The 12,379-nt window shown below is 43.5% G+C and overlaps 1 protein-coding gene across 1 annotated transcript in view; it reads right to left on the bottom strand.

Annotated features, from left to right (window-relative positions):
* Window positions 1-3,501: 3,501 nt before the first annotated feature.
* RPRD1B (regulation of nuclear pre-mRNA domain containing 1B) overlaps window positions 3,502-12,379 on the bottom strand; it is a 57,842-nt gene continuing 48,964 nt past the window's right edge. The window contains exon 7 of the mRNA XM_019972402.2: window positions 3,502-6,148. Coding sequence (XP_019827961.1) covers window positions 5,999-6,148 — 150 coding nt within the window. The 3' untranslated portion in view covers window positions 3,502-5,998. The remainder of the gene's footprint in view (window positions 6,149-12,379) is intronic.

The following is a 12,379-nucleotide window of genomic DNA, read 5'->3' as shown; positions in this document are numbered from 1 at the left end:
ATGCCGGTTCGATTTCTGGGTCGGGAAGATCCCCTGGAGAAGGAAATGGCAACCCACTCCAGTATTCTTGCCTGGAAAATTCCATGGACAGAGGAGCCTGGCAGGCTACAGTTCATGGGGTTGTAAAGAGTCAGACATGACTGAGCATGCACACACACAGAGTCACACTTAAGGTGTGTAACAGTCTCAGTTCAGAAATTTAAATGTCCAATTCGGTTATAATCAAAATGGCTTATCACTTGAAGTTGAGGCTTCTCTAGGCCAGCTGCAGACTGGAAGCCAGCATTAGGGAACTGAGGTCTTGCTTGTGTACTAAGGTTTCTGACCCTTCCAGGGATAGGGCCGTGGGAGTGAGGAAATGAAGGCAAAGCAGGAACAATATCCTGAGTTGAGGTGTTGTGGTAACTGGACCCTGACCTGGCAAGAGTTTTAACTGTGTCTTTCTCCCGTGGACTCCTCCTGCACCCCTCAGGGCAGCTTCTCCCTCCCAGTCCTGCCATCTTCATGCCCAGAGATCCCTCAGGAGTGATGCCCACCCTGTGGCTCTGCTTTCTGCTCCTTTGTCCGCACTGTGAGCCGAAGTTCACCTCCTGGAGGAAACCCTTGCCTCTTGTTCAGGCTCTGAGATGACTACGTGTCGGTTTCCTTACACGCACACAGCCTACATCCGGTCCTAGGGAGGTATGCACACACCCCCTCTCCCGCTCTGCCCCATCCAGGCTCCAGGAGTAGAGGCCATACTCACCTCTGTCATCTGCTCCATCATCAAAGCACGCAGCCAGACACAGGTAGCTCATCCTTTAGATTTTTCCAGGCTGGGGTCTGTGTAGTCCACTGGATTGTCACCCTACAGGGGATGCTCATTAAGTTTCCAACCAGGCCCCCTTTCCTTGGCCTTGAGGTGAGGGGCAGCTGACACCCACTACTCTCCCTGAGGAGACTCAAAACACACGAATGGCTCTTTCAAAGTCACACCAAGAACTCTCCTCCTTCTCCTCTAACTCTTCTTTTACACCTTCAGTGTGGGTTAGGGAGTTAAAGAGGGCTTCAGGTTTTTGACTATCTCCATTATAAATTCAGAGTATGTAGTGTCTTCCAAAAGACATGTATTTTAACACTTTGTTACATGCACATTTAAATAAGTACAACCATTTTGAATACAGTTAACAGCCACTGTTGAGCCCCTAATTTGTCCCAGACATGGTATTAGGCCCTATTTTACATCTCATTTAAAGTCGGAAGGACTGATGCTGAAGCTGAAGCTCCAATATTTTGGCCACCTGATGCAAAAAGCCAACTCATTAGAAAAGACTCTGGTGCTGGGAAAGACTGAGGCAAAAGGAAAGGGGGGGGGCGGCAGAGGAGGAGAGTGCAATGGACATGAGCTCTAGGAGACAGTGAAGGACAGGGAAGCCTGGTGTGCTGCAACTCACGGGGTGTCAAAAGATCTAGACATGCCTTAGCAACTGAACAACATTTAAAGATATTAACAGTTTAAATTCACTGAAAGTTATTAATAGTTATAATTACTTTGATTTATCAATTTCATGAGTTCCCACAGATAACTGGCATTAAAAAATCTACAGAGTGAGGTGGTATTAATAAGATTCTCAGTAGGAAGAAATATTTTGAAACCCTAGTTGCAGAACTGTAGATCTGGAAATGATGGCAAAGGTTATTCAACCTTACTCATTGCCCTTAAGCAGCAGCTGAGGTCCCGAGAGGCTGAGGGACGTGCCCAAGGTCATCAGAGTGACAGGAGATTGGAAGATGGGGGCTGCCATTTGCTGCAGCTCTTGTTTGTGAAAAGCATTAGATACATTCTGATGCATACTGCTAATTTTAATATTTATCAAACCAGTGGTAGAAATGACTTCTTAATGCAAAATAACTATTTCAGAGTCTTAAAAAATTGAACAATCTGGGCTTTCAACACGAGATAAAGCTGTGAGAATCCTAATCTGCTGTACAGGAGAATAATGGATTCTTAATTGAATCTGTGCCTCAGAGTGGAAGAATGGTTTTTAAATGGAAAATCTCACAGAGGTGGTGATGAGAAATGAGTTTAGCTAGATGAATGATCTCAAGAGAAAGTAAGATAGCAAAGCCAGGGTGGAGAGCGGCTTTTTCTTAAAGATTTCAAATAAACCAAATACAGGCAGTTTGTACCCAGATAGTGAACTACCGTGCTTACTCTCATCTTCCTAGTCTTGGCACTGTCTCATGTTCTGACCTTTATTGGCTACAGTACCCCAGGGTTTCACAGATATTTCTTAAGAAATAAGTATATATGGTATAATGATGATATTATTACTCTATCAAGTACTGTTGGCAACCCAGGACATGCCATTCAGCATTCTCAGACTTCAGTCCTGCGTTCATTTCCTCGGACACAACAAATCATATGCTTCAGGGCTGGCAGGGTGTCTAGAAATAATTTCAACCAATACAATTCAAAGATGGGAAAACTGAGGCCCAGAGAGGAAAGTAACTTGCCAGGAAGGTCACACAGTTAATGGCTCCCATCACAAAAGTAACGCAGTTTGACAGATTCATGAACTCTTGGGTAGTTCCACCCTCAGCTCTGAGGACCTTGGAGTCACATTTTGTAGCCTGAAGTGTTAATTAAACCTGAGGAATTATGGACTTACTATTTATAGGTAGGAGTGAAGACATTAACTAGGCCATGAAACCTGGGGACACAGAAGGAGATTGTCTCCTGAGATCCACATATTACATCAAGCCTTTATATTTTAAGGAAGAACTTGGCTAATGCCATAGTCTCAACTTTCCAACTCTGATCTTCATCTCGAGCTGCTACATATGTAGCCCTGAAGGACCATGACTGCAGCAGTTTTTTGCATCATGAGATAAACAGATAACTGTACTTCTGATAAAGGCTATTCTCACCAATAACAAAGGTTAAAACCATCCTTCTAAACGTATCAATTGCTTCAAAGGACTGTATTTCAAACCATTTTTCAATATTTTGAATTTTAACTGGTAATAGTCAATATGGTCTCATGAATGTAAAAGTGAAAAGGAAGCCACAAAAAAATACTTTTTTATCTCCCATGTTTCTTTTTACTGTTCAGAGTGGCTTTCACTGTACCGCCAGCATCAAATCTCTCTTAGGAGGCCTGGTGGTACGAACAAAAGCACTGAAATCAAAGAACTTCCAAGTTTTAATCTGCCAGAGACTGTGTGGTACTAGAGAAAGAGTCATGTGACCTCTCCATCCCATTTCTGTACAATGAGGATAAAACTCTGGAGGTACCTCTCCTGGATACTGTGTGGACTGGCTAACTGACCCCCTGGAAAGAACCAAAAATTCTATGTAACAGCTGAGTATTTATGGGCCACTAACTGTCACAAAAACTCCTAAGAGACAGGATTCTGTACAGATAGTACAATCTCTATTGGTAATTACTAATTACCCACTGATTACAAAGAAAGTTTTGAGGGTTCCCTAAGAGGGAAGGGAAAAGAAACACTGTACAATGTTGTTCAACAACACCATCTTTATTCAAAAATATATATCTATGAGACATTTCAGAATATACTGCTACCGCCAATGGCAGCCTATACTTCTAAATAAAGTCCTAAATTAATATACAAATTTAAGCTTTAAAAATATTCTTTAAGAAAAAAAACAAAACAAAAAGGAAGATTGAAGACTTTCTGAGGAACATGACCTAAAGGAAAGGTCTTGGAGGCCGATGGATGTCCTAAGTGTAGGAAAACACAAAACAAACCCCCCACCCCCACCCCACCTGGTCACCTCATACACACAAGGAGAAAGGGTCATTTAAATTAAACAAACGAAGTAAAAAGTACACTTGGGGAGGATGTGGGAGAATTGAGAGTTAAAAACCAAAAGCATTTCATTGGGGAAAAAAAAAAAAACAGGACTAACCTCCTTATAGGAAGTCTACTAGTAACAGGTGTTAAGAGGCCAACACATTCATTTACATAATTGCTACAGTTTCATTTCTTGCTCTTGCTGTAATAATTACGCACCAATCTCTAGTCAAAGACTCAATCAGATAAAACACAGCAGTGGGCAAAATCCATTATGTTATATAACATTTTCATCTAGCTGATGAGACCAAATGCCTTCTCCACCTTTCTGGTTGGTTTGTGACTGCTAAGACGCGCCTCCTTTGAAAGCACAGAGTGCGCCCACGGCGATCTGTTTGGAAGCGGCTCGCCTGCAAGACCACAGCAGCACACCACACGGGGAGGGCTTATATGCAGATACAGCAAAGGCTGGAATTCATTCTGCAATTGTGCTAAAGTCATTTACTGCCCTTTGGCCTCTGGGAGAAACACTTTACAGACAGACCCATTAATTTAATAATGACAGGACGACAGGCAGTGTCGATATGTAACCAACACACAGTCCGTATTCAATCTGAAAAATAGCTTAAATGCTACGAGGTTCTACAGAGTTAAACTGCATACCTGCTGTGACTTTTCCTTGTTTTCACTTCATGGCAGGCAGGAGAGCTTCCTGAAGGGAAGCCTGTTACACTTCTAAAAACAGACATCATCATGCTCTAACATGTTGAACATGTAGAATCACATGTAATTGGCTTTTTTGGTAATCCTGAAAAGAGCAACTCAAAATGATGGAAATTCTGAAGCCCCCTCCAAGGAATTCCTTTTATAGCTTTTGGATTTCAGCCTCAGGGCTCTAATTCCTATTACACTATTAGGGCGAATTGTTTTCTGCCCTTTCCAATGTCAAAAATCAGCCCACCAAATGAGAATGATTTACAGACAGCAGGCCTAGCCTTTACTAAAAGTAAGATAAAAATCCTAACTACATCATACAGTCATAACGTCAGCTGGCATGATAATGGAATTAAGACCCCCCCAGTTAATATCCCTCACTCTCCCCCTTCCCGAGATGGGTTAGTCAGCGGCACCTAACACAAAGCACTCCTCCTCCCCGGGGCACAAGGACACATATAGTGGCGTGAACTGAAGGACAGATAAGCATGCAGTGTGTCAGGTCTGCAGGGGAGAGTTTCAAGTTTAGTCACCATGCTGTGGACAAGCACCCACGCAATGAATTAACTGGTAGTGTGTGCCCTATTCCCCCAAAGAAGGGGTCAAAGCAACAGCAGAACCCGGACTCCCAGAAAGCCTTCAGTTTCAGGGGCCCACTGTGCCATTTCTAATAACTGCCTTCAAGCTTTCACAATGTGGGGCAAGGATAATGTTTCTAGAAACGTGCTCCTGACCAGAGGTTGGGACCCTTGATCAGAGCAGCCTGGGAAGGTTGATAGGAACCTTGAGGAAATACCTTATTTTTGATTCATGCTTGTGATCCCCGTGAGTCTGTCTGTCTCGGAACTGTGGCTTGATGTCCCAGATCAGCTTTGAATCTTTACTGCTAGATTCTCTAGTATGCTCACAGAACACATGCACCTAACCTCTGACAACACATTGCCAGAAGTCACAACAAGGGAGAATCTGAGATTTGGCAAACTCTTTATGGCGAAGACGCTCAAAACAGTTGTGCCTCCAACCTCTGGGGTGGATGGCAGCCAGGAAAGCCAACGATTCCAGACCTGAGTCCCTTGGCGGAAGCCTGCCCTGAACTTGAACAAGCCCAGCTCGAAAAGGAGCAACTGCTTTCATGACACAATGTCGTCATGAGGGACAAGATTCTTCTACACATGATTTTCATAACTTCTTAGGCGTACAGAGAGGGCTAAAAAGGGAAAACCAACAGGGGCATGGAAACGTGAAGTGAGTTTGTGTTCTTTCCAAGTATACACTGAAACTGGATTCCATTTGCCACTGTTCTCAATTGTGCTCGACAGAGGAGAGGCGGGAGAGGGAGGAGAATCAGAGTCTGTGGTTCTTTCTTGAGGATGGGGGCCGACTGAACGAGGGACAGAACCAGGGGCTTCCAGGTTATTTCCAACCATGACGCGCCCTCTTCTTTCTGCTGGTACAGATGGGAATCTGGGGCATGACACCTGCCCTAGTCAGTTGAAAACAGGTCACCAGCAGAGGGCAGGGGGGCCAAGCCCCCTGTGACGTTGGGCAGCAACGAGAGGTCTGGCAAGCTCTGAATGTGGGACTTGAGTTCCTTGCGGACCTGGGTTACCCGAGCAAGCTTCTGTTTATATTCCTGAGGAGACAAAGAGTTACGTTAAGGACAAAGAGAAAACAAGCTTCTGTTTATGGTCCCGAGGAGATGATGCAGTTACGTTAAGGAGCTGATACAGATACTCTCAGCCTCCTGGCCTGTGCTCCTGACCAGAGAGCCCCTCACACATTCAGCTAAGCTACCAGGCTCAGGTTTTCAAATGCTCAAAAGCAAGACTGTACACAAAAAATGAAAGCTCTAGAGTTCGATACTGGAAATAGTGAATTAAATGGTATTTAACTGAGTGCTTGAGATCTGGAAGTAAAAAGTGATGTTATGTATTTGTAGTGTCTTTGGTGCTTATCTATTTCAAAATGCTCTGTAAGATAATGCTTGAGCTTTACAATTATTTTGAAGGCTCCACCTAGACATGACTAGGAAAACCACTCTAGAGCTAACTATTTTCTGTGTTAAACTTAGATTAACCCAGAGTTAGCATCTTCATAGACAAGGACTTCAGAAGCTCAAAATTCCCACCGCCACCGCCTGGTTCAGGACTTCCTTGTTCTACACGTAGGCACTGTAGCAAGGCCCTGCTGAGGCTTTCTGGCAGTCACCCCTAAACATGCCCCTGGACTTATCTTTCAGAAGCCCAGCTTTCATCAAGTCCCTCCTCTGATAAAGGGAAGCATAGGGCCACACTATCTCCATGACTGATCTGAGTGCAAGGTCTTCTAAAATTAGCTCCTGCCCACATGCTGCACAGGCCAGAGCCTGCACTGGCCGTTTGTTCAGGATCCCCCTAAGCCTGAGGGGCTCTTTCTTCTCCTGGTCTCGGCAAGGTCCTGACTTTGCTCCTTCGCCAACTGCTGAGTCCCGCCTCTCTAGGAAAATCTTTCCTCCTCATCCAATACACTGGTCCCCCTCTCCGCTGGCCTTCCTGAGCACTGCGCCCCTCATGGACTGCTCTGAGGTGCTCTCTCCACATGTCAGAGTTCTACGTTCCTCTAAAATACGACTCCCTTGATGATAGGAACTGAATATACTATTTTCTTTCCTCAGCTCCCAGCTATAAGGTCTTGGGTAACAACTCTAGGCCAGAGGACATGCGTGGTTTATGGCTCCTTTGGGGCTCGACTTTTTCTTTTTTCACCCTCTTCGGTGTTTCCGCAAAGACAAGGTGGCTCCTGAGACGGGGCCCTTGCTGACTAAAGCCTCTCCTCCAGGAACATAACAGAGCACTGGGCTGAGACACAACGCCCTGGGCTTAGTCCTGGCTCCGACTCCCAAGTTCCAGTGTGACTGTGGAGGTGTTCCCTCCTTTCCTCCATCCTTCTTTATCTGAAAATGAGGGAAGTGGAGTACCCATAAGGTTTTTCTTCATGTTCTAGATTCCTTCATGCCAGACATCTTCCACATACTTAGAGAGGCAAAAGGTTTGAAGAAGAGTGATAAGATAGGAGATAGGTTAAAAAAGAACACTTAGCTGAAGCTGTAAAGACAAATTCCAAGCAAGGAGTGGGAGAGGGAAATGGGGAAATGAGCAGGGAGGCTCTGCCCCTATGTGACTGCTGGCAGTCAGCCTTCCCCCTGAAGTGACAGCTGCTCACACAAGCCCTCAAACAGAGACAAGGGGCAAGTAAAGAAAGGCAGCTCTTCTGATAGCCCCTTCCTTTCCTCTGAGACTTAACACAACTAAAATAATGACTTCTATAAATTATTCCTAGTAACTCCCCCAACAAACCAGTAAGCATCAGAAGGCAAGGACCAAACCCAACTGCCTCCCCAGCATCCACCATGCCCAGCAGTGCCCTGCAAACAGTAAGTATCTACACAGCTGCCCAATGAATTAACAATATATAAAAGATAGGACTATGTACCAGTAATTACCTTTCATTCTTGAAACAAAAAACTGATTTCAAATCTGAGGACCTATTAATAAAATGTCAAAGTTCTCTGCTCTTCCTTCTACAAACAGTTTTCTCCTCTGGTTTTACAGAAATCACAAGAAGCTAACAGAGGACACCTATTCTCTGTTACTGGACATGGATTCATTTATTGAACTTCTCCTGAATTCTAGTACAAAAAGGGTAATAGTTACCCCTTGTTCCCTGTGACCATCCTCTGACCAAAGCTGACACATGAAAGCCACCTCAACTCACAGCCATCCAGAGTAGACAGAGAGCACTTCAGTTGAAGGAGGAATTCCTCAAGGACAGTTTGAAAATCACCAACTCCCTGGAGAGGTGACCTAGGATCAGAATCCAAGGGTCCCTACTCTCGGGTGATCCTCAGACTAATTTAGCAAGTCCACCTGAGATCAAAAGGTGGTTGATTGGATTAACACTCCCACACCATCTTAAATTCAAACAATTCTCATCTTAAAAAAAAAAATCTCATTTGTTCCTCTTTTAGGAGTACAAGAGGTGGGAGGGTATCTCATCATGTTTCAGTTCAGTTCAGTTCAGTGGCTCAGTCGTGTCCAATTCTTTGCAACCCCATGAATCGCAGCACGCCAGGCCTCCCTGTCCATCACCAACTCCCGGAGTTCACCCAAACTCATGTGCACTGAGTCGGTGATGCCATCCAGCCATCTCATCCTCTGTCGTCCCCTTCTCCTCCTGCCCCCAATCCCTCCCAGCATCAGGGTCTTTTCCAATGAGTCAACTCTTAGCATGCATGAGGTGGCAAAAGTATTGGGAGTTTCAGCCTCAGCATCAGTCCTTCCAATGAACACCCAGGACTGGTTTCCTTTAGAATGGACTGGTTGGATCTCCTTGCAGTCCAAGGGACTCTCAAGAGTCTTCTCCAACACAGTTCAAAAGCATCAATTCTTCTGCGCTCAGCTTTCTTCACAGTCCAACTCTCATATCCATATATGACTACTGGAAAAACCACAGCCTTAACTAGATGGGACTTTTCTTGGCAAAGTAATGTCTCTGCTTTTGAATATGCTATCTAGGTTGGTCAAACTTTCCTTCCAAGGAGTAAGCGTCTTTTAATTTCACAGCTGCAATCACCATCTGCAGTGATTCTGGAGCCCAAAAAAATAAAGTCTGACACTGTTTCCACTGTTTCCCCATCTATTTCCCATGAAGTGATGGGACCAGATGCCATGATCTTCATTTTCTGCATGTTGAGCTTTAAGCCAACTTTTTCAGTCTCCACTTTCACTTTCATCAAGAGGCTTTTTAGCTCCTCTTCACTTTCTGCTATAAGGGTGGTGTCATCTGCATATCTGAGGTAATTGATATGTCTCCCAGCAATCTTGATTCCAGCTTGGGCTCTTTCCAGCCCAGCGTTTCTCATGATGTATTCTGCATATAAGTTAAATAAGCAGGGTGACAATATACAGCCTTGACGTACTCCTTGTCCTATTTGGAACCAGTCTATTGTTCCATGTCCAGTTCTAACTGTTGCTTCCTGACCTGCATACAGGTTTCTCAAGAGGCAGGTCAGGTGGCCTGGTATTCCCATCTCTTTCAGAATTTCCCACAGTTTATTGTGATCCACACAGTCAATGGCTTTGGCATAGTCAATAAATAAAGCAGAAATAGATGTTTTTCTGGAACTCTCTTGCTTTTTCCATGACCCAGAGGATGTTGGCAATTTGATCTCTGGTTTCTCTGCCTTTTCTAAAACCAGCTTGAACATCTGGAAGTTCATGGTTCATGTATTGCTAAAGCCTGGCTTGGAGAATTTTGAGCATTACTTTACTAGCGTGTGAGATGAGTGCAATTGTGTGGTAGTTTGAGCATTCTTTGGCATTGCCTTTCTTTGAGATTGGAATGAAAACTGACCTTTTTCAGTCCTGTGGCCACTGCTGAGTTTTCCAAATTTGCTGGCATATTGAGTGCAGGATTTTCACAGCATCATCTTTCAGGATTTGAAATAGCTCAACTGGAATTCCATCACCTCCACTAGCTTTGTTCATAGTGATGCTTTCTAAGGCCCACTTGACTTCACATTCCAGGATGTCTGGCTCTAGGTGAGTGATCACACCATCATGATTATCTGGGTCGTGAATATCTCATCATGTTTAGATTGCTATTATATTCTAGATATCATTAGAGAAAATTCATTTTAATGAAAGGAAGTATGTTCCACATTAAAGTCCTCTTTTCATAGCACTCTGAAAGTGGATGGATCAGGCCCACACCTCCTTGTGACCCAGGGAGGTCTTCTTGTTTTCTACCCACACACATTTCTATTTTAAGGGCAGGTTCATGAGTCTAGGAGGAGGGCATCACTAGACAAAGGATGAAAGCAGGAGCCGATGAACAGGATTAAAAAAAAGAGTTGCAAGATACAACATTAATATATAAAAGTCAATTGCTCTCCTATATATTGGCAATGAACTAGTGGAATTGAAATTAAAACCCAATACCATTTACATTAGTCTTTAAACAATGAAATACTTAAGTATAAAGCTAACAAAATATCTATGACATCTACAGGAGGAAAACTACAAAATTCTGATGATCGAACATAGAAGAGGTAAATAAATAGAGAGATATTCCACGTTCGTGGATAGGAAGATGCAATTCTCTTACAATGTCAGTTCTTCTCAATTTGATCTGCAGATCCAAGGCAATCTCAATCAAAACCACAGCAAGTTATTTTGAAGATATAAACAAACTAATTCTAAAGTTTATATGGTGAGGCAAAAGATTCTGAAGAGTCAACACACTATTAAAAGAACAAAGCTAGACACTACTTAACTCTAAGACTTAACTTTAAGCTGTTGTAATCAAGAACGCAATACTGGCAAAAGAACAGACAAAAAGATGAGTGCAACAGAACAGAGGGCCCAGGATGTATCAACAGTCAACCGATCTTTGACAAAGGAGCAAAGGCAATACAATGGAGAGCAGATAGTATTTTACATACAACATCAACAACATGATCCATGAAAGAAATGACAAACTGGATTTCATTAAAATGAAAAATTTCGACTCTAGAAAAGACTGCCAAGAGAATGAAAAGATAAGCCAGAGAGTGGGAGAAAATGTCTGTGAAAAACATCATATGTCATCAGGGAAATGCAAATTAAAACAATACCGAGGGCTTCCCTGGTGGTCCAGTAGTTAAGAGTCCACCTTGCAATGCAGGGGATACAAGTTTGATCCCTGTTCCAGGAAGATCCCACATACCTCAGGGCAACTGAGACCATCTGCCACAACTACTGAGCCCGTGCTCTGGAGCCTGTGCTACTGAAGCTCACACACCCTGGAGTCTGTGCTCTGCAGCCACTGCAATGAGAAGCCCCCATACCACAATGAAGAGTAGCTCCCACTCACTACAACTAGAGAAAGCCTGCACACAGCAACAAAGACCCAGCACAGCAAAAAATAAAATAAACATTAAAAACAACAACAGCATTGAAATACCACCCCATACCTGCTAGAATAGTCAGAGTGCAGAAAAGACATCACCACATGTTGGTGAGGATGCAGAGCAAGAGGAAGGCTCAAATACACCACTGGTGGGAATGCAACATGGTACAGCCACTCTGGAAGACAATTTGGTAGCTTCTTACAAAACCAAACATACTCTTACCATACGACTATGCTTGCTGGTATTTATCCAAAGGAGCTGAATATCTGGGCCCACACAAATACCATCACACCACCGTTTACAGCAGCCTTATTCATAATTACCCAAAGCTGGAATCAACCAAGACGCCAAGTAGAGGAGTGGATAAACTCTGGTACATCCAAACACAGTATTATTCAGCACTAAAAAGAAATGAGTACGTCAAGGCTGTATATTGTGACCCTGCTTATTTAACTTCAATTAAATAAGCAGAGTACATCATGCAAAATGCTGGGCTAGATGAAGCACAAGCTGGAATCAAGATTGCTGGGAGAAATATCAATAACCTCAGATATTGATGACACCACACTTATGGCAGAAAGCAAAGAGGAACTAAAGAGCCTCTTGATGAAAGTGAAAGAGGAGGTGAAAAAGCTGGCTTAAAATTCAACATTCAAAAGAGGTGAAAAAGCTGGCTTAAAATTCAACATTCAAAAAACTATGATCATAGCATCCAGTCCCATTGCTTCATGGCAAATAGATGGGGAAACAATGGAAACAGTGACAGACTTTGTTTTCCTGGGCTCCAAAATCACTGCAGATGGTGACTGCAGCCATGAAATTAAAAGACGCTTGCTCCTTGGAAGAAAAGCTATTACAAACCTAGATAGCATATTAAAAACAGAGACATTACTTTGCCAACAAACGCCCATCTAGTCAAAGCTATGGTTTTTCTAG

This window comes from Bos indicus, chromosome 13 (assembly GCF_029378745.1).
Source record: "Bos indicus isolate NIAB-ARS_2022 breed Sahiwal x Tharparkar chromosome 13, NIAB-ARS_B.indTharparkar_mat_pri_1.0, whole genome shotgun sequence".
Classification (NCBI taxonomy): Eukaryota; Metazoa; Chordata; class Mammalia; order Artiodactyla; family Bovidae; genus Bos; species Bos indicus.
This window is presented reverse-complemented; position numbering and strand designations above follow the sequence as displayed.